At 39.0% G+C, this 23416-nt stretch overlaps 1 protein-coding gene and 1 long non-coding RNA gene across 3 annotated transcripts in view; one reads left to right on the plus strand and one right to left on the minus strand.

The window, feature by feature from the left end:
* LOC307104620 overlaps positions 1-23416 on the minus strand; it is a 186116-nt gene that overhangs the window by 155605 nt on the left and 7095 nt on the right. Inside the window, exon 2 of the long non-coding RNA XR_013813917.1 lies at positions 4956-4981. This is a non-coding gene — a long non-coding RNA (uncharacterized lncRNA). The remainder of the gene's footprint in view (positions 1-4955; positions 4982-23416) is intronic.
* RB1 (RB transcriptional corepressor 1) overlaps positions 1-23416 on the plus strand; it is a 196880-nt gene that overhangs the window by 28966 nt on the left and 144498 nt on the right. For both annotated transcript variants that reach the window (XM_079779607.1, XM_079779608.1), the window contains exons 3-4: positions 7548-7663; positions 12729-12848. In XM_079779607.1, coding sequence (XP_079635733.1) covers positions 7548-7663; positions 12729-12848 — 236 coding nt within the window. The remainder of the gene's footprint in view (positions 1-7547; positions 7664-12728; positions 12849-23416) is intronic.

Consider the following 23416-nt stretch of genomic DNA (forward strand, 5'->3'; position numbering starts at 1 on the left):
CCACAGACCTAAGGGTCTGGGTTTGATACCTGGTCAAGAGCATGTACCTGGGTTGCAGGCCTGATCCTGGCCCGAGTCTGGGAGTGTGTAGGAGGCAACTGATTGATATGTGTGTGTGTCTCTCTCTCTCTCCCCCGTCTCTTCCTTCCACTCTCTAAAAATCAATGGAAAAACAAATCCTCAGATGAGGATTAACCAACAATATTTATCCTTCCAACCCATGAGTATGGTATAGCCTTCTATTTATTTGTGTCTTTTTCAGTTTCTTTCTTCAGTGACTTATAGTTTTCAGAGCACAGTCTTTCATCTCCTTAGTTAAGTTTAATCCTAGGTATTTTATTCTTTTTGATGTAACCACATATATGATTGTTTCTTCTGTTCATTACTAATGTATAGGAATGTGACTGATTTCTGAATATTAATTTTGTATCTGGCTACTTTACTGAATTCTTTTATTAATTCTGTCAATTTTTGATAGATTCTTTTGGTTTTCTCTATATAGTATCATGTCATCTGTAAATAGTAACAGTTTTATTATTTCTTTCCTATGAAAGACAGAGATCTTTGAAAGCTGAGAGAATAGCCTTAGTAGAGTAGTGCTTGTATAGTGAGAGTATGTGTTCAGTGAATGCAATATGTGTGAATTGTGAGAGTATATGTGGTGAGTGTGTGTTGTGTGAATAGTGAAAAGTTTGTATGTGTAGTGAGGACATTAGCTTGATAATGTCCAGGGATAGAGGACAGGTTATTTTTTTAAGGTGATACAAGCTTATTTGTGATGAAAGGGAAAGAAGTTTAGGAAGAAAACTGTTGGAGAAATTACAAAGACAGAGAGAGAGAGAGGAATTAATAAACTAAGTCTTAAAGGAGATGAGAGGCAATGTGGGAGGTAGGGAGGGATTAGAATTGTTAATTTGAGAGTGGAAGAAAATGTCTATTTGTCAAAGTCAGAAGACAAGAGAAACTTAGGTTGAAGAAGTTTTGAGGAAGACTGGAATATAGGGTAATTAGAAATTATTTGATGTGGAGAAGAATGTTGCGGCTGTAGGTATTGTGATTCTTTAACCTTCTCAATATAATAGAAATCAAGCGTACAGAATAGTATAGCAATTGAATACCAAACTCTTGGTGGGGTAATGAGATAAAGTATTTCAGTAGTGAAAATGTTAGGAATATCATGTAGCAGTGTGATGAGGAATTATCTTTAAAAAATGGAACAATAAACTTTCTAGTCTTTAATTTCTTAATCTGAACAATGAGAAACAAGTCAGATGACCTTTCAGATTGAAAATTTTTGAATAAAGTGAACTAAAAATGAACAAAACATATAAAGCTACATTGTAGGTAAAAGAAAGACAAGTAGGCCAATGGAACAGAACAGAGAATCCAGAAATAGAGTTTAGACATACATATATAGTAAGTGTTTGCACACAGAGGTGCAAAAGTAATTCAACGAATGAAGGATATTCCTTCAGCAAATGATGCTGGAGCAATTGGACATTTATAGGCAGAAAATGAACTTTGATCCCTACCCCGCACCATTTTTAAAAATTAACGCAAATGAATCATAGACCTAAACGTGTAGAAGATGATATAGGAGAAAAATCTTTGTGACCTGGGATTACACAGAGATTTTATAGATAATATCACTGTAAGCATGATCCATAAAAGAAGTTAATACATTGAGCTTCATCAGAATTAAAAACTTATACTCTTTGAAATATACTGTTTAGGAAAATGAAAAGACGAGTTTGAGTAAAAATTTTTGCAAAACACATATCTGTTAAAGGATTTGAGTCTAGAACATATAAATGAATAACTCTTACAATGTAATAAGACAAATTGAATAGAAAATTGGCAAAAGATTTAAAAAGACCTTTCACCAAAGAAGTGATATGGATGTTGAGTAAGATTTGTAAAGTGCTCAATGTCCTTGGTCCTTGGGAAAGTATACCAAAAGAAATGAAAATGTACATTTACTTAAAGACTGTAGTTAGCTATTTAAGGTTAGTGGCCTTATTTATAACAGTGTATTAAACTCTTGGAATGGATAAACAAATTGTGGCATATTCATACAATGGAGTGCTACTCAGCAATTTAAATGAATAAATGCTATAATAGGTACAACAATATGGATGAGTTCTAAGAGGCATTATTCTGAATGAAAGAAGCCAGACAAAAAAGGCTATAGACTATATAAGTCCATTTGTATCACATTCTGGGAAAGGAATTAAAATCAGGTCAATGGTTGCCAGGGGTTAAGAATAAAAAAATCCCTTTTTCTTAAAGCAAAATGAAACAAAACTATAAAATTCTGGTATTCCCAAGGATGGGTATTTATTGTATAGAGAAGGTAAGATAGTGGATAGTGTTGAGACAGAGATGGTGTAGTGCAATGAGTGCTCGATTCACTGAAAATAGTTTTACTGCTGCTGATAGTTAACTGATTCTGTGGGTACTATGCCAGGTACCATGCTGATTACTTAAGAGCATCCTCACTGTTAATTTTCATTGTGACTCTTTGATTAGACACTATTAATAACATCCTCACTTTAGCAGAAACTGAGGTTTGATTAGATTTAAGCAAGTCACCCACAGTTATACTCCTAGAGTATGTATGCAAACTGTTGAACCAAAATCCATGCTCTTCATGTAAATAATAGAGTGTAAGTCCTAGGAAGACAGTTTGTTTTTGTTTCTGTGAGTTTCATCACTGTGTGCCCAAAGTCATAACTATGATAATTGCATAATGAATATTTCTTTTTATTTTATTTATTTTTATTTTTTAGAAGTGTTTTTTTTATTTCTTTATTGATTAAGGTGTTACATATGTGTCCTTATTCCTCCATTACCGCCCCCCCATCATGCCCTCACCCCCCTGTTGTCTGTGTCCATTGGTTAGGCTTATATGCATGCATACAAGTCCTTTGGTTGATCTCCTCCCCCTTACCCCCACCCTCCCCTACCTTCCCTCTGAGGTTTGATGGTCTGATCTGAAATAAGCCAGTCAGAGAAAGATAAATATCACATGGTCTCACTCATTTATGGAATATAATGAACAACATAAACTGATGAACAAAAACAGATCCCGAGACAGTGAATACTTCTTTTTAAAAAATATATTTTTATTGATTTCAGAGAAGGAGAGGGAGAGAGAGATAGAAACATCAATGATGAGAGGGAATCATTGATTGGCTGCCTCCTGCATGCCCCACACTAGGATTGAGCCCACAACCCAGGCATGTGCCTGGGCCAGGAATTGAACCGTGACCTCCTGGTTCATAGGTCCATGCTCAACCACTGAGCCAACCTGGTTGGGCCATAATGAATATTTCTTGAAAAATTATTAGAGATCTTAAGTTTTGGAAGATATAAAAAAACAAATTAGAAGGTGCAAAGAAACATATATGAAGGTAAAGATATGATTTTTAAATGATTGTGAATTTGATGGTTACACTGATGATTTTCGTTTAGGCATTTACTATATCAAATGAGTGTTAAATTGTTTTTGGTGTGTCCTAATAAAATCTCCTGGTTTAAAAAGTGAGAAAAATGATTATAGAGTAGGATTTTTAGTTGATTCTAATCTTCATGACTTTGTAAATTCTTTCCTTCCCACAAATCTTGGTGGCATCCAGGTATAACATCGAAGTGGATGTTACTGGTGATAATCAAATGCAAGCTTTTTTCATATTTTATATATTTTTACATATAAAATTTTATATAATTAATTTAATGTATAACATATATATACACACAATCTTGAGTTCTTTAATCGAGAAATTTTACTTCCAGGACTTTCCTAGTTGGAAACTGGTAATTTTCTTTGCATAGGTACACAAAAATATTTGCGGGTGAATCAGTCATCCAGTTTTATAATGTTGATCTCACCCGTAATCTGGTTCCCTCTAAAGAACTAAGTCAAATAGATGATTAAAATATTATTTAATAGAAACAAGTTTAAAAGAAATATTTAGTTTTCTTCCCTAGGTATATGTATGAAGAAGAAAAGGCATTTTATTTAAATACAGAGTTAATTGGAATGTGACTAGAACAACAGCAGGAACAAAATGTTTTATAAATTATCTGATATAAAGTTCATACATTTTGCTTATTGGAAAATTCCTCAGGACCTTAAAAATCAGAACCTATTTATATAACATTTCATTTAAGCATTTTATTATTTCAGGTGAATTCGTGTTGAATTGTATTGGCTATATCCTAATAAAATTTGCTGTTAAAAAATGAATAAAGAACATATTCTATTTTTACAGCTTTAGTTACTTCATTTCCCAACTTTTAAAATAATTTAAAGAAAGATTGAAGTTGTTGACAACTGACACATTGAGAGCAGTTAGGTTCAACAGGCCTTATAGCAAAGAAGCAAATAAAAAACAACATAAGAACTAAGCATAAAAATTTAAAAACCTGGTATTTGGGAAGTTATTTACTATAGAGACAAACCACCTTTTACTTCTCAGTAGTTACTGAGAAATTGACCATCTATATATATAAAAGCCTAATATGCAGATTGTCCCCAAGGGAGTTCGACCGGGGGACTGATCGCTTGCTATGACGTGCGCTGACCACCAGGGGGTGGCACAGAACGAAGGAAGGCCCCAGGCTGTGGCCAGCAGCTGGGGAACGGAGGCCCCGGCCAGCAGACAGAAGGAAGGCTCTGGCTGGCAGCTGGAAGGCCCCGATTGGCCCTGTTTGCCAGCCAGGCCTAGGGAACCTACCCGTGCATGAATTTTGTGCACCGGGCCTCTAGTATTAATATAAGGACATATACAAAAGTTGTTGTTCACTCATTTTATTAAAATACTAGAGGCCCAGTGCACAAAATTCATGCATGGGGAGGGGGGGTTCATCAGCTCGGCCTGCACCCTCTCGCAATTCGGGATCATTTGGGGGATGTCTGACTGCAGTGGGACATCCCTCTTGCAATCGGAGACGCCCTGGCTCTTAACCGCTCGCCTGCCTGCCTGATCGCCCCTAACTGCTCACCTGCCTGCCTGATCACCCCTAACCACCTCTGCCTGCCTGATCGCCCCTAACCACTCGCCTGCCTGCCTGCCTGAATGCCCCTAACCACTCACTTGCCTGCCTGATCGCTCCTAACCACTCGCCTGCCTGCCTCATCGCACTTAACCACTCTGTCTGCCTGCCTCATCGCCCCTAACCGCCTTTGCCTCTGCCTTGGCCCCCACTGCCGCTGCTTTGTCCGGAAGGTCATCTGGAAGGATGTCCGGAATGACATCCGGAAGATTGTTCGGCTGTCTGGTCTAATTAGCATATTACACTTTTATTATTATAGATAATATACTTTTAGTCATTATAATATTAAACAACACATGTATACTTTGTATAATCAGTTTCAGAAATAGTAAGTGTAATTTCAAAATCTAATTTATTGAGGTATAATTTACAAATATTAAAATTAACCAGTTTTAAGTGAACAGTTCAATAAATTTTAACAGATGTACTTAGCCATGTATGTACCACCATTAAGATATAGAAATTTATGATTACTCCAGAAAGTTTTCTCATTCTCCTTTTTAGTTATTCCCTAACACCCTTACTCCTGTCCCCAGGCAGCAACTGATCTACTTTGTGACATTAAGAATTAGTCTTACCTTTTCTAGAATTTCATATGAAAGGATTGTACCCATACTCAATGTACAATATGAACCCATTTGCATCTGGCTTATTTTTCTCAGTGTAATAATTTTGAGATTTGTCTATTGAGATTTGTTGTGTTTATTAGTACTTTTCTTTTTAATATTGACTAATTCCATTGTATGGACATACTATAATTTATCTGTTCACCTGTTTCTGGATATTGAGTTGTTTCCAGTTTTTTGTTTTTATGAATGAAGTTGCTGTTAATATTTTATACAAAGTTTTCATTTCTCTTGTGTATAAATATCTAGGAGAATTGCTAACTGTTTTGGAAAGTATATATTTAACTTTATAAGGACTTGCCAAACGTGTTTCCCAAAATGGTTGTATCATTTTACATGTTCACTAGCAATATCTGAATGTTCCATTGCTATATATCCCCATCAACCCTTGATATTGTTGGTCTTTTTTTTAAAAAAAAGTTTGTATTGATTTTTAGAGAGAGAGGAAGGGAGAGGGATAGAGAGAAACATCGATGTGAAACGTCAATCGGCTTCCTCCTGCACTCCCCTTACTAGGGATGGAGCCTGTAACCCGGGCATGTGCCCTGACTGAACACAGAACCTCTTGGTTCATGAGTCAATGCTCAACCACTGAACAACACCAGCAGGGTGATATTGTCAGTCTTTTTTATTTAAACATTCTAGTTGGTGTATAGTTGTAACATTAGTTTTAAGATATTATTTCCAAAGTAGATAAAATTAATGAAAAGTTTAAAATCAAATACTGATAAGCTTTTTATTGTGCATAAATTTGATGGTCTAGAACAATTCTTTTCCTAAAGCTTTTATATAATTGAGATTTCAAAAGAATGAAAATTGCATCACATTCTTTTCAGCCTTATTGTAATTTCCAATTAAGACTAAGCAAATAATTACAGTTGTTTAATAGAACATCTGATAATTTGATATTCCTTTTGTTTTCAATTTAATCCAAATTTTACCAACAAAACTGAACTTATGTAGACAGTGATATACATTTTTAGGGAAAAAAGTGTGTATTCTAAAGATGAAAAATATTCTGATAATGAAAGCCATCACTAATTGAATACTAATTATATGCCAGACATTATGCTAAGACATTCATTTCATTTAATTCTTACAAAGTAAGGCATGCATTATAATTCTCATTTTGTAAGAAAGCAAGTATGGATCAGAGATATGAATTTCACAAAGTTAAAATATACATAAATCAGTAGATTGATAAAATAATGAGTGAATTAAAGCAAAAAGAGGACAATCAAATTAGAAAGTGGGTTTTATTTATTTTTAAAATATATTTTTATTGATTTCAGAGAGAAAGGGAGAGGGAGAGATAGAAACATCAATGAGAGAATCATTGAATGACTGCCTCCCGCATGCCCCTACTGGGGATCGAGCCTGCAACCCAGCCACATGCCCTTGACTGGAATTAAACCCGGGACCCGAATTGAACCCGGGACCCTTCAGTCTACAGGCCGATGCTCTATCCATTGAGCAAAACCAGCTAGGGCATGGGCTTGTTTTTTAAACAATTTATTTTTAAAATTTCTGAACTCTGAATTTTTTTAACTTGGCTTTGATGACATTGGATTATTGAAAAATGAACTTCAAAGAACTGACTGACCCCTAAATTTTCCACAGTAAGTTGTAACTTAACTTTTTTTTTTTTAAAATCTCTCTGGTATTTCTTTTGTCTTACAATATAAAATGTAAGTGTTTGTTATTAGTGTAGAATGCAATGCTCTCAAGTATATGTCATCATAATGGTTTAAATACTATTTGTTATGTTTAATAAAAAATTACATATTACACAAATTTAATACAGTATTCAGTTGTGAATGATTTAATGAAATATTTGAATTTTTTCTTTTTGTTTGTTTTCAGGAAAGTTATATTCAGAATAAAAAGGAACTATGGGGCATCTGTATTTTTATTGCAGCAGTTGACCTAGATGAGATGCCATTTACTTTTACTGAGCTGCAGAAAAACATAGAAACCAGGTAAAAAATTTTCAATAATATCACCTCTACTATTAAAGAAAATTACACCTGAACTTTCCTCTTAATAAACATTAGTAAATGAAACATAAAGACTTAGGTCAATTAGTGAACTATCATTCTCTCATGGAGCCCTTAGTGCAAGTGTATTTATGCTGCACTTTCTTAAAAATGTATCAGTTTGTGTCCTGGCAAAATTATCATTACGTCTCTCACTGTCTTTAAACTTTCTTAATTGTAGCTGTTGGATAAAGCCATCTAAAATTAAGTAAAATTGGTGTTTTATTTAAATGAGATACATTAAATTATTTCAATTTTTTTGTAATACTTTTTCTTATTACCTCTATATAAAATGTGGAAACATAGGCCTGGTATAATCATATTTAACCTATTGCAGTGATTTTCAATGTGTGCCACAAGAATTTTTAAAACATGCAATACATGACTACTAGTATTTAGTCAGGGACATTGACTTCATTTGCCTTAAATTGTCAAGTAAAGTGAATGAATCATAATTATACCTAGTTTTTTGTCAGATCAGCAAAAAACATATTTTTTGGTGTGCCACAGAATTTTAGTAATTAGTTTATGTGTGATGAAAAAGGTTGAAAATCGCTGACCTAGTGAATTAGAATTGGTTTCCCTCTTAGAGCTTTCAGTTTAACTTTATTAAATAAAATTGCAAAATCAAAGTAGTTTTTATGTAGCTGAAAAGTAATAAAAATATGTAAGTAAATTTTCACATTAATTTATCCATTCAGCAAATGACTTAACGGCTTTAGAAGATTATAAATAATATGGATGTTTGGATTAACATAAACTGGATATAAATCTGGGCTCTGTTGTTTTATAAGCTATATTACTTGGAGCAGACTTCTGAGCCTTTAGTCTCAAGTTCCTCATCTGTGAAGTGAAAATTATTAGCTACTTCAGAGAATTACGAGAATTAAGTAACTTATGATTAATAGAGATGTAAATACAGTAAAAACTCGATATAATGGGCTAATTTGGGCAAGGGGTTAAGGCCCAAAGTCCGTTATATAATAAAGTAGGTTATCCAAATGCATATGTTAAATTGACAAATTAGTTTACCTTTTTTTTACTTATGTAGACACATTTTGTGTAATTAAAATTAGGTATGTATGAAAAGTTTTCTATATATATCACTGTAATTTTAAATTTATATTCAATAGGTTCAGTAAATGCATGCACTCATGAGTCACATGAATAAACAAAGGCATAAGGCTGGGGCTTGGCTTAGTGCATGTGGGAACATTGCCCTAACTTGTTAAAACTGCTGCAGAAAGTCATGCCATTTGACAATAGAACCAATTACCTACTGCACACAATGTGGTGTGATCACATGCTAATCATTTCTAAATACTGCTTACAAGCCCTGACTTGGATTTAAATATGTAGACTATAGTTGTAGATATATAATACTAGAGGCCCAGCATGCAAAATTGCGTGAGACCCAGACCTGTGGCGCCGGTGGGACCACAGACCCGCTGTGCACAACTAGGTCGCCGCTGGGAGCCCCTCTGTGCCCCGAGCTCCTCTGCGCCGCGCAAGCCGCAAGCCCCGCCTCGCCATGCGTGGGCCGTGAGCCCCACCCTGCCACCGCGAGCAGCTCGCGGGCCGGGAGCGACTGAGGTGATCCATGCACCTCCTGGTGACGGGTCATTTGGTCGTTCTGGCTTTACGGCCACTGGACTTTTATAATATAGATTTATTTATGTTGGTGGAATTACCACAGTGTTTATTCCAACATATGGCCTATTTGCTAAAATGTTAATTTAATTATAAGCACATCTTGGCTAAAAGCATTTTAAAATTAACCAGAGTGTTAATTTTCACATGTAGCATATGGACCAGAAATTTTGTTTGTTAAATCCGAAATGCGTTAAATCAAGGTCTACAAAATTGAGGGTTTACTGTAGTTCATAGTCAATACCTATAACATCTTGGGCACTGATGGGGTCTTAATCTCTTTTTCTGTAGCCCTTTCTCCCCATTACCTGCCGTCCCCCCACCCCCCACCCCCCAAAAAAAAGGCAAGAAAGAAAACTTGAACAACTATCAGGTAATATAGTAATATGCTAGGTTATCCTCTCTAATAAAATGGTAATATGCAAATTAACCATCACTCTGCTACATAAGCCACACCCACCAGCCAAGCCACGCCCACCATCCAAGCCACGCCCACCAGCTAATCAGGGCGAGTATGCAAATTAACCCCAATCCAAGATGGCTACAGCCACAGAGAGCAAGGTTTCCCAGGTAGCAGAGCAAGCCAAGCTTTCCATAGCCGTTGCAGGCCTAAGCCTCCACTCAAGCTACAAAGTTTCAATTATAGAAGGTAAACAAATTCAAACAAATGGCGGCAGAATGGAGCTTGAGAGAGCAGGCCAGGGTTGCCGGCGGCAACAGGGGAAGCAAAGCTTTCCGCACACCCTGGCCGGGCTCACCCGCTTAAGGCTACAAAGTTTCAATTGTAGAAGGTGAATTAACCGCCACAGAAATGGCTGCCACCCCGGAGGGAACAGCAGGCTTGGCTCCGCTCCAGGCTACAAAGTTTCAATTGTAGAAGGAAAATAAATTCCAGATACCAGGGCCTCTGCTTGGGTTGCCAGGGGGCGTGGCCGGCCTGCAAACCACCACAGGCCCCTAGCTCAGGCTGCCCCACGCCTCAAGGGAACCCCATCCTGATCCTGGACACCCTTCAGGGCAAACCAGCTGGCCCCCACCCGTGCACCAGGCCTCTATCCTATCTAATAAAAGAGTAATATGCAGATTGACCATCACTGCAACACACAATATAGCTGCCCCCATGTGGACACAAGATGGCCACTACAAGATGGCCAGCAGGAGAGGGCAGTTGGGAGGCACCCGGCCTGCAAGGGAGGGCAGTTGTGAGGGACCAGGCCTGCAAGGGAGGGCAGTTGAGAGGGACCAGGCTTGCAAGGGAGGGCAGTTGGAGGTGATCAACCCCACAGGAGAGCGCAGTTAGGGGTGACCAGGCTGGCAGAGGAGGGAAGTTGGGGGCAAACAGGCTGGCAGGGGAGCAGTTAAGCATCAACCAGGCTGGCAGCGGAGTGGTTAGGGGGTGATCAGGCTGGCAGGCAGAAGCGGTTAGGGGCAATCAGGAAGGCAGGCAGGCAAGCAGTTGGGAGCCAGCAGTCCTGGATTGTGAGAGGGATGTCCGACTGCCCGTTTAGGCCCGATCCCAGTGGGATTGGGCTTAAACGGGCAGTCGGACATCCCTCCAGGAGTCCCAGATTGGAGAGGGTACAGGCTGGGCTGAGGCACAACCCCCCGCCGTGCACAAATTTCGTGCACCGGGCTTCTAGTAATGATATAAAGGTGAGAAATAATCTCCGACCTCAAGAAACTCAATTCAGTGGGGAAGATAAAAGTAAACAGATGATTGCAATACAGTATTATATTCATAGACTATTAAATAAATATGACAGAGAAAGGCTATTACATCTTTTATCTATAAAATGAAATAATTTTCCTGGCAAAGCTTTTCCTAAACCCGTTTGCTTGAGTATTCACAGAGCAACCTGATTTATAACTTGGGCACGTCATAAATATAGTAATGTATTTGGTACACTTTTTTCTTTTGCAACTTTCACTGTTCTGGTAACTATCCAGGAGTGTTATCTGGACAATTGCATCTTAAATGTGCTCTGGTGAAGGACTAGTTGTTTTTTATTTCCAATATGTCACAGACTGATATTTTTTTTAAAATGTAGTATAAATTAAAAAAAAAATGAAACAACAAAATCATAGTAGACATAGGACTAAACTTTTTATTATAAGATTCAGCAGGTATAAAATTAGTGTCAAATTGCCATAACATGCTTACTCTTAATTTCTGTACTTGTGTTTAATTGTGGACTGGTAACAAACATTTCACAGACCAGTATTCACTCATGGAGCATTGGTCTAGAATATGTAGTTATCAACAAATCTATGTGTCTTAATTATGGCTTTTTATGCCGTCCTGCCAGCCTGCCTGCCTGTCTACCCTGCCTCTTTTTTCCTTCAGAGGAGGGCCACAGAAGGAATAGACAGTCACATAAGTTAACCCTAGAAAAAGAAGGCTTTGTATTCACAGTTCACAGTGTTCATGGTGCTCCATGGATAGGTAATGCCATATATCTCATTAAAACCGAAACTGAGTGGTTCTTGAATAAATGCTATTCTAAGGTTGATTTCTTTTTTTCCTGGATGTATCTACACATTTGTTCCACTCTCTTTTCTAAGTAACAATCTGGTCATCTACTCCATATCATTTCTCCCCGCCTTTATTGGATTTTCCACATAGTGTGTCATGGCTGCCCTAATCCCTTCTATATCAAAGGAACTTTTAATAACCTTCTTTTTGGGCTTTGTGCCCTTTGCTGATAGCTGAAATTTATATTTTTCCAGTTCTCAAGATAACTTTCTGAGTACTCCAGCCCATTTTTTGGAATGAAACCTGTAACTTTAGTTGCTGAACAGCCTATGAATGGGTCTGGTGGCTACCCTTGAGGGCGGTCCAGGAATGGGAAGTCAATTGGAACAGGAGAGAAGAGTACCCATGTGGGGGAGCTTTGGAAATGCAAGGTGGTTACATACAGGGAGATTGAGTCAATAAATTAAAGATAAATGGGTTCTAGGCTTTCTCACTGTCAATGAAGAGTTATAAACATGAAATGAAACAATTGAGTTTATGTTGGAATTGGATAAATAAATGTGAACTTACAGCTTTAAAAACATATAGGTAGATAATAGAAATAAATATATATTTATGTATGTCTTTTATTATCCTTTTTTATATTCTTAATGATAAATAGATGTAGGCATAGATATATAGATATAAGGGTGTAGGTTGAAGACTAGTGGATTATTTTTCTCTTCAAATTCTAGGAAAATAAAAAAAGTAATTCCTTCCAAAGGGTATCATAGTGATTTGATATAGAGCTAATAATATTTTGAATTGAAATGTCTATGCTTTGAAAATGAAATAAAATAAATTTTTAAAATTGTGATTCACTTTTTTCTATTCTTTCCTTTGTAGTGTCTGTAAATTTTTTTACTTACTAAAAGAAATTGATACCAGTACCAAAGTTGATAATGCTATGTCAAGACTGTTGAAGAAGTATAATGTATTGTGTGCACTCTACAGCAAATTAGAAAGGTAAAGTAAAAATTTTATTAGGATTATACCCTGGTTTTTTATATCATTTTTCATGGTTAGATTCCATCTGGGAACTATTACATATTTAGTAAAGTTATTAGGTATCTTTTTTAAAATATATTTTTATTGATTTCAGAGAGGAAGGGAGAAGGAGAGAAAAATAGAAGCATCAATGATGAGAATCATTGATTGGCCTTCTCCTGCACGCCCCTTACTGGGGATCGAGCCCAAAACATGGGCATGTGCCCTGACCAGTGATCGAACTGTGACCTCCTGGTTCATAGGTCAGTGCTCAGCTACTGAGCCACACCAGTCAGGCAGAGTTATTAGGTATTACCCCTTAGACTTGTTCCCTTTGCTATAAGTTTTCTTATTAATTCTTCGCTTTTTAATTTATCCAATTATATGCATTCTGAATGTTTCCTCTAAAATTAATTGTTTTTCTATATTTTCATGTTTCCATTTGTTTTACCAAACTTTAAGCTTAGTTTCCACTTTAGCCTTCTCTGTGAGAAGACTTATAGTTTTGAGTGGAAGAGTGACTTAAATTTAAACTTCTTAATGATGTTATTTAATTTAGAAAGAGAAAACATATTGGTGTTGGAAGGTATATGTAATCTATACTACCAAGCCATGATTGTATTCCCAATGGTGGTTTAGAAGACTTTTTGTTCAACTAGGAAAAAGATGAAATTCAGATAAACTTAGGTTAAGTTTTTAATATACTAGTACTTTTCATCCAAGTCTGCACTCCTAGTATTACAGTCCTTAATTCGGCATGTGCCTATTACTATGTTCATTTTGGGGCTCATTTTATTTGGGTAAAAGAATATGAAAGTGCCAAAACCGGTTTGGATCAGTGGATGGAGCGTTGGCCTGCGGACTGAAAGGTCCCAGGTTCGATTCCGGTCAAGGGCATGTACCTTGGTTGCGGGCACATCCCCAGTAGGGGGTGTGCAGGAGGCAGCTGATCGATGATTCTCTCTCATCGATGTTTCTAACTCTCTATCCCTCTCTCTTCCTCTCTGTAAAAATCAATAAAATATATTAAAAGAATATGAAAGTTAATGTTTTAGCTAAATAAGCAGTTGTAAGAGGAGAAGGGAAAAAAGATGTGTCCTTATTAAGCGAGAGAATGAGTATGGAGATAAGAGTTGAAAAGAAACATCTTCTCAAAAGGATATTTCCATTTTTCCTTTTCTTTTTGGTTGGTATGTCAGCCCAACTTCAGAAGTGTGATGGTGAATGAGAAAAGTGGAAAGAAAACTGGAAGATTGGCCTAGGGCTTTTAAAAAAATCCTCACCTAAGGATATTTTTTCCATTGATTTTCAGAAAGAGTGGAAGGGAGAAGCAGGGGGGAGGGGAGAGAGAGAGAGGGAGGGAAGGAGGGAGGGAGGGAGAGAGAAAGAGAGAGGGAGAAAGAGAGAGAGAGAGAGAGAGAGAGAGAGAGAGAGAGAGAGAGAGAGAAATATCTATGTGAGAGAGAGAGACATCAAATGGTTGCCTCCTGCATGAGGAGCCAGGGATTGAACCTGCAACCAAGGTATGTGCCCTTGACCTGGAATCAAACCCGAGACCTTTTGGTCTGCAGGTGATGCTATAACCACTGAGCAAAACTGACTAGGGTAGCCTAGGGCTTTTTGAAGAAATTTTTCTTGTTCCTGTTTTTTAATTGTAATATGGTAGCATTGGTCATCATTATTTTCTTTTGGCTTTCTTGTGTAGAGTAGAAGCTCTTTGCACAGGAAAAAAGGGAAAAAATAAAAATGTTTTTTAATTCTTAAAAAATAACTAATTTGCCTAAGGAATGTGAATTGTCGAATACTTGGAAAACACAGAAGGGCATAAATAAGAAAATATGAATGACCCAAACCTTTAACACTGGAGATACTATTTCTTTCCTTTGGATATTGTTTTACATAGAGTAGATCATATTGTATATATGATTTTTATCTTGGCTTTTTTTAACCTAATAGGGACTTTCTAAATGCTTTTCTGTCCCTTAAATTTGTTTACAAACTTTTATCTCATATCTTGGAGCTTATCCTAAGAATATTATCCTAAATACAAGAAAGCTTTATAGATTTTTATCACAATACTAGTGGCCCGATGCACGAAATTTGTGCACGGGGGTGGGGGTGGGTGGGGAGGGTGTCCCTTAGCCTGGCCTGCACCCTCACTAATCTGGGACCCCTCGGGGGATGTCCGACTGCCGGTTTAGGCCCGATCCCACAGGGACATTCCTCTCACAATCCGGGACTGCTGGCTCCTAACCACTCACCTGCCTGCCTGCTTGATCGCCCTAACCGCTCTGCCTGCCAGCCTGCTCACTTCCAACTGCCCCCCCTGCCCACCTGGTTGCCCCAACTGCCTCCCCCTGCTGGCCTGATCACCTCCAACTGCCCCCCTGCCAGCCTGCTCTCCCCCAACTTCCCACGGGTACCCTCGCAGGTAGCAGGTGCTGATTAGGGGAGGAGAGCATGATTGTTTCCTGGGACTGTAGCTATGGAAGCTTTGCATAGGGTTCCGCAGACCTTGAAGGGGTGGGCTCTGGCCAGCAGCCCTGTAGCGGTGGATGTCCCTGGAGGCACTGGTGGGGGGCAGGGAGTTAGCGGGGGTGTTAGGAGGGTGGCGAGGCCCAAGGGGGAGTAACTGTCAAACCTTCCCGCTTGGTGCCATATTCTTCAAATTGTACATGGCTGTTTCCCAGCTATACCTGCTCAGGGCAGGGCTCCAATCTCCTGGACCAGGGTGGGGGCCGGGCCAGGGCGGAGCCAGGCGGGCTAGGAGGGCGGGTTTAGCCACGCCCCCAGCGAGGTTCAGCGCGCTTCAGCTGCAGAGACCTGCTGCTATTGGGGTCGGGGGAGGGGGAAGGGTCTGACCCTGGGAGGCCGCTCAGTCCACCCGGGTCTGGAGTTGTAGGGAAGAGAGGTGTGCCCAGCCCCAGCGGAGGGGGCCCAGCAGCAGCAGGCCGAGGCCCCGGGTGCCTTGGGTGGTCGCTGGCATGCTATTGTTATGGGCACCCCTGACGGGGGTGGTGGGGAAGAGATCGGGAGTCAGAGGGGTGGGCTGCAGCTACCCCTGAGGCTGGGTCTTCTCCCCATCTGGTCAACCTTCCCGTCCCCCCAGGGGTGTGGGGGCTTGGATAGGGTGTCCGTCTGTCCCTCAGGGGTGCGGGGGCTGAGTGCAGGGGGATTGGAAGAGCTCCCCGTGTCTGCTTCCTCTTCCTTCTTTGTAGTCCGGGCTCTTGTCAGGCGCTCTCTTCAGACCCCCAGGAACTTGGCTCAGGCTGCCCTCCTGCTGTGCACGCATCAATATGCAAATTGGTCATTACTGGGACACCATAACGGCAATTAGCATATTACCTCTTTATATGTATAGATTATTTATACCACTGAAAAATTTGCAGCAACCTATTGATGCACAACTGAAATAAACAATAAAATATTAGAAATATAATCTAAGTATATTATATTATAAATATAAATTAAGATTTTGCAGGGGCCTGATGCGGCGGGGGCCAGACATGGCGGGGATCTCCCTTTTCCGCGTCCCGCACGGAAAGAGAGATGAACGAACCGCTTCTAAGTGGAGGCGGCCAGGGATTGAGAAATAATAGAAATAAAGAAAACAAGACGCAAAAATAGATTCATGAAGCTGGGGCTGGGTGGGACGCCATCTTTCCTCTCTCATGGAGAGGCAGCATGACGACGACGACCCTGAGCCACCCAGTAGGTTTATTTTATATCCCAAAAATCCAGGAAGTAACACCAAAACTTAGGATCAAAGGAGCTTATTTGCATTCTTAACTAGGCCCCAGCATTACTTGATTTACATATCTAGACCCGCCCCTGCTGACACCTGGGCTGCTAGAAGTCAGAACTGATTAACATGTCCAGCCTCATAGGGGAAGCATGTTCCCAGGGCGTTACTCGGCCTACGCCCTGTGTTCAGCTGATAATTAAGGAAATGCCCAGGTGCCTCCCTGGCGGCCCTCTACAAGATTTGATGAGGATTAATGTTAATGTGGAAAAAATTCTTCTAATGTTAAATAAATAAAGCAGGATCTATAGTAATAAAAGGGTAGTATGCTAATTAGACCAGACATCATTCCAGACATCTTTCCGGACGAAACTGGGGCCGGCGGGAAGTCCGGGTCCTGGGTGCCTGTCGGCGGCCAGAGGGAAGCCTGGGTCCCAGGTGCCAGAGGGAAGCCAGTGCCGGCAGCCAGGGGAAGGAAGGCCTACTCTTGCACTAATTTCATGTATCAGGCTTCTAGTGTACTGTAACTTCAGAAGGAAGAAACCCAGACACTAATGCATTGAATGAAATGACTGGAAAGAAGTGTACCGAAATGTTAACTGAGGCTTTGTGTAAGTCACTTACATATGTATTACCTGTATAAAAAATTAGGCAAAAACTTTCAATGCTAATATTAAAAAAAAATCTATTCTGTAAAGACTGGTACCTCAAAATCTGGTACCAGAAATAATCATCAGACTCTTTCTAGATATAGAATTTTAGTGAGAATGATTTGAAGTACAGTTCTATTTTATTTGTGTCCTGCTGTAATAATTTTAACTGGATATTTTTAGGTTTTGCTCTGCTTTATGACATTAGAAATCTTCTTGGATATTTGTTTGTGTTTGCCTCTTTCCTTCACCTCCTAGTGATGTGTTATACTTATGATTCTCTTAGAAACTAAGGGAGAGTTAGAATAGAAAGATAGAAAATGTAATATGGTACTAACATTTCTGAAGTTTTTAGGTTCTTCCTACCTCCCAGTCCCTTTAGGCCAGTGTAAACACTCATTATTTCAGGTTAGTAAATAGGACACAAGGTCAGAGTTCACAAAGAATTTTCTTTAAAGTAGTAGTCTGGTTTGATGCCCTACCAAAAATGGAAGGCCCCACTAGAGCTTAATGTTGAAGAGAATGAATTTTTTGAGTCAGACAGATTTGGATTCTAATCTGGACTCCAACATATATTGTGTGATCTTGGACACGTGAATTATCTAACTTTACTGGTTAGTTTTCTAATGTGTCAATTGAGTTCATAATAGTGCCTATTCTGTTAAGGTTTTATATCTATATCTATATATCTATATATCTATATCTCTATATCTCTATATCTCTATCTATATATCTATATCTATATCTATATCTATATCTATATCTATATCTATATCTATATCTATATCTATTATTGATTGATTTTAGAGAGAGAGAGAGGAAGTGGGGGGATGCAGAGAGAGAGAGAGAGACAGGGAGAGAGAGATATTGATTTGTTCCACTTATTGATATATTCATTGGTTGTTTCTTGCATGTGCCCTGACCAGGGATTGAACCTGCAACCTTGGTGTATTGCGACAGTGCTTTAACCAACTGAGCAACCCAGCCAGGGACTGTTAGGTTTTTTAAGTGTATTAAATGAGGTAATGCATAGACCAGCGGTCGCCAACTGGTGGTTTGTGGACCACTGGTGGTCCATGAGGTCTGAAAGGTTGGCAACTGTTGGCATAGACAATGTTGAGTCCAGTGGCTGGCGTAAACATAGTAACCTTTTCCATGAATCTTAGTTCTTTTAAACAAAATTCTGGCCATATTTGTGAAAATTTGCATACCATATGCCCCCCCCCCCCTTAAAGAATCACAATTGACATTGGCAACCCAAGTTTCTTAGAAGTTCTGTATAATAAAATTTGTTGAATCTCTAGAGTTAGGTCTTTTCTAAATTTATTAGGTTACTAATATATGTTTATATGTATTAAACATCAATTAAAATATTCTGGAACTAGTGTTTTGTGGAATATACTTTAAGAAATTTTAGGCGGTCAGCTGTTTTATTGCAAATAAATTAGGAAACTATAATAAGCATTAACTAAGTACCTCTTAGTACCTGGCTATATGTTAGGTGCTGGGGATACAAAATCATATGACACTGTGATCATTAAGAAGCTTATAGAAGGGGGGGAAATGGTGGCCAAATAGGCAGACATATCCCAAGCCTTATCCCAGAGCAGAGAGAAGGAGCATCTAAATCAAATAACGTACACCTGGAATTGGCTAAGTAGACACAGCTGGTGAGACAGTTTGCAGCCGGGAAGGGCAGAGGACACCTGGAGAACAGTAGGATCAGGGATCTGGGCTGGAGAGAATCACGAGACCACCAAGCAGAGAGGGTCAGAAGGAAGCTGCATGGCACCAAGTCCGTGTCCCTTGGGGACAGGCGTAACATTCAACTGTAGAAAGGAAGTCCCCAGGGCTGCTGGTGTCAGGGATTCTAGATCTAAGTCCACAGCCACGAGAGGCTGGGCCCAGAGGGATGGCCTGAAGAACTGCCCAAGCCCCGCGGTGCCAGGGAGAGAGAAACTAGCATTTGCGCAGTTGTTTTGCCTTTTTGCTCTTTGCTTTAATTTGCTAAACTCAGCTCATAGGACCTTTCAAATACACTCACTCACTCGTGGCTGAGGTGCAGGTGGAGGTGCAGACTTGAGGAGTCTGGAGAGAGGCTGTGGAGGTGAGCGGGTCGGGGAGAGGTGACCAGGAGTCTGGCACTGGGACATTCCTAACTTCTCTGGACCTAAGCTGCCATTTTTCTCCTGAAGAGCCAGCCCCTCCAAGCAGCCTCAAGGAAGCTAATACAGCCACACCCAGACTATACCCAGAGCAGTACAAAGGACACAAAAAATCTGAATAGCCCCGAAAAGCTCTCAGGAACTGATTTGAATAGAGCTGTTCAGGCCCAGAAAGCCATACAGTACCCTCCCTACCTATAGCCCTGTCAGAAGCAGATGCTTGAGAGATTAAAATTGACAATGGGCAGATTGGTTATGCCTGCTTGCAGTCAAGGCTGTGGAGATAGACAGACAGAAAAGCAGTGGATCTCTTGGAACTTCAACGTGCTGACTACTTAACAGGAAACTGAGAAGTGGTAGACAGAACAGAAGAGTGGGATATTAAACCAGCCCTCATGGAGCATTAAAACTCAGCTGAAATAAATGACACTTCACATTTTTATTTTTTAATCTTTTATTAAAATTTTTTTTCTTTATTTTGTTTTTTTCTGCATTATTTTTTCTTCATTCTATTTTTATTTATTTATTTTATTTTACCTTATTTTTAAATTTCTTTTTAAAATTTTTTTCTTTCTTCTTATCCACTCATTCTCTTTCTACCTCCTCTATACTGAACCAATATAGCGAATATCATTTTTGCTCTCTTTTCTCTTTTCTAATTCTCTTTTTTCTGGTGGTCACTTATATTGGGGTTATCAGTGTTGTGAATACATTCGTGTGTTTTTTTTCCCATTGTGTAGTGTCTTGTCAAGTTTGAAATACTTGCATTAAGCAATCACTGGTTTGATTACTGGTCAGGGCACATGCCTGGATTGCAGGCTCAATCCCCAATAGGGTGTGTGCAGGAGGCGGCCGATAAATGTTTCTTATCATTGTTTCTATATTTCCCTTTCCCTTCCTCTCTAAAAATAAAATAAAAATAAAATCAATAAAATCATATTTTAAAAAGAAGCTTACAGTAAATAAATATATTTTGTAATAAAATGTATAATAATGCATGTGATGCTCTATTGTAGAGGATTATATCTAAGAAGTAGAAATTATATAATGAGCAAAATATTGTATATGTTGAAGGTGATTATGGGCTGCTTTTGATCAGGAAAAACTTATAGAAGGCAATATCTGAATAGGGTTTAAAGGATAAACAGAAACTCACCAAACAAAATGTGTAGGAACTGGGACTGAGCATCCTAGGCAGTGATTAGTATGTGTACAAAGCCAAAGCAGTACCATAATGTAGTTTAATATTTCTAGAGGCTGAAAGGTAGGAAGGGATCAGATTGATAGTGAATTAGACTTTCTCCTGCAGATGATGGGGAGTCATTGAGTTTAAGCAAGGGAGTAATATAGTCATATTTGGCCTTATGAGGTTCACTGAGGATTAATATAGTCATATTTGGCCTTACAAGGTCACTCAGGTCTTTCTAAAAGGGATTACAATTTTTATTTACTGGTTACATGAGATAATCCAGTGTTTACTGGCCTTGAAGTGGACTGGCAGGGTTTTAAAATTTTATTTGTACTGTTTTCTGAAGAGCAGTTGTGAAGTTTAACTGTGATATCAAAACCTGTTTATTTAAGGTTATACTTTATGTACATACTAGCGGCCTGGTGCCCGAAAATCGTACACAGGTAGGGTCCCTAGGCCTGGCCAGCGATCAGAGCTGATCTGGGCCTTCCTGCTGCTGGCTGCCAGCTGGGGCTTTCCTTCATTCCGCATCACCCCCTGGTGGTCAGCGCATGTCATAGCGAGCGATCGAACTCCCGGTCTCTCAGTCAAACTCCGGAGGGGACAATTTGCATATTAGGCTTTTATATATATAGATTTGGCAACAGGCTGTAGTGATTATAACTTTAGAAAAGCTAAACAGATCCAGGTATGAATATTAATTTTTTCTTTTACAACTGTGTGGGTTAGGGAAAATACTTAACTTTTCTAAACCTCATTTTCAATCTGTAAAATATAGCTAATAATGCTTTCTTTTTAGGGTAATGTAGAATTAACTAAGATAGTGTTGCTGGTTATCTTGTCTCCTAGAACATGCTAAGGGCTTTATAAACAGTAGTTTTTTAAAGCTATTTTTAGCTATATTAGTGCTGTCCCATAGAAATACAGTGCAAGGGCCCTAATTAGTTTGGCTCAGTGAATAGAGTATCGTCCTGCAGACCAAAAGGTCCCCGGTTCGATTCTGATTAAGGGTTGTGGGCTTGATCCCCATTTGGGGGCATGCAGGAGGCAGCTGATTCTCTCTCACATCATTGATGTTTCTATCTCTCTCCCCTTCTCCTTTCCTCTCTGAAATCAATAAAAATCTATTAAAAATAATAAAAAATATAAAAATGTACTTAAAAAGAAATACAGTGCTAGGCATGCATTTTAAATGTTCTAATAGCTACATGACAAAAAAGTAAAAGGGAACAAGTGCAATTAATTTTAACATTTTATTTAACCCACGTATTTTAAAATGTCTCATTTCAGCATGTATCATTCACACAAAAAATGTACACAAAAGTCCATAGCATTATTCACAATAGCCGAAAAGTGAAAACCCAAATGTCTTATCAACTAATGAATGGATAAACAAAATATGATATATCCATATGACGGAATATTGTTCATTGATAAAAGGGAATACAGTACTGTTACATGCTATAACATAAATGAACCTCGAAAACATTAAGCTGAGTGAAAAAAGCTAGACACAAAAGGCCATATAGTCCATCAGATGAAATGTCTAAATAAACATATCCATAGAGACAGAAAGTAGATTAGTGATTGCCAGGGAGTGGGAAGTGAAGGGAGTGGGGAGTAAGGGCTGTTACGTATTGAGTTTTTTTATGGGGTGATAGAAATGTTTTGGAATTGGATAGTGGTGATGGTTGTCTAAAAAAGTGAATATAATAAAGATTATTGAATTTATAGACTAAAATAGTGAATTTTATGTTATGTGAATTACATTTCATTAAGAAAATACAAAGCCAATATAAAAGTTATTAAAGAGATATTTTACATTTTTTTCTCTAAGTATTTGTTAATACTTTAGTGTGTAATTTACATTTACAGCACAACTTCATTTGGACTAGTCACATTTCAGGTGTGCATTATTCATAGGTGCTTGTGACTACCATATTTGATAGCACAGATATATACAGAATGTAATTATCTTCACTATAGGAATATAGTGAAGATAATTACATTCTGGGAAGTGAAGGGAGTGGGAAGTGAAGGGAGTGGGGAGTAAGGGCTGTTACGTATTGAGTTTCTTTATGGGATGATAGAAATATTCTGGAATTAGATGGGGGGGGCGGAGTCCCTCAGCCTGGCCTGTACCCTCTTGCTATCCGGGACCCCTCAGGGGATGTCCGACTACTGGTTTAGGCCTGATCCCTATGGATCCCTAAACAGGCAGTCGGACATCCCTCTAGCAATTCAGGACCACTGGCTCCTAACTGCTCACCTGCCTGCCTGCCTGATCGCCCCTAACCACTCTGCCTGCCTGCCTGATCGCCCCTAACTGCTCGCCTGCCTGCCTGATCGCCCCTAACCACTCGTCTGCCTGCCTCAATGCCCCTAACTTCCTCTGCCTGCCTGCCTGATCACCCCTAACTGCTCGCCTGCCTGCCTGATCACCCCTAACTGCCTCTGCCTTGGTCCCACCACTGCAGCTTCATCCAGAAGGATGTCCGGAATGACGTCCAGAAGGTCATTCGGCTGTCTAATCTAATTAGCATATCATGCTTTTATTATTATAGATAATTACCTTTACCAGTGCTTTTTATGTTTTCATGTTGATGTGAATTACTATCTTGGGTCACTAGTTTTCAGCTTGAAGAACTTATTAAGTATTTTTTTGTAAGGTGAATCTACTCTATACATTTCCTGTTGTTTGGGAATGCCTTTCTTTCAATTTCCCTTTTGAGATGTAATTTTGGCAGATATATGATTCCTGTTTGACTATTTTTTCCTTCAGCACTTTGAATATGTAATCC

Source organism: Cnephaeus nilssonii (genome assembly GCF_951640355.1).
Source record: "Cnephaeus nilssonii genome assembly, chromosome: 8".
In the NCBI taxonomy this organism is placed as follows: domain Eukaryota; kingdom Metazoa; phylum Chordata; class Mammalia; order Chiroptera; family Vespertilionidae; genus Cnephaeus; species Cnephaeus nilssonii.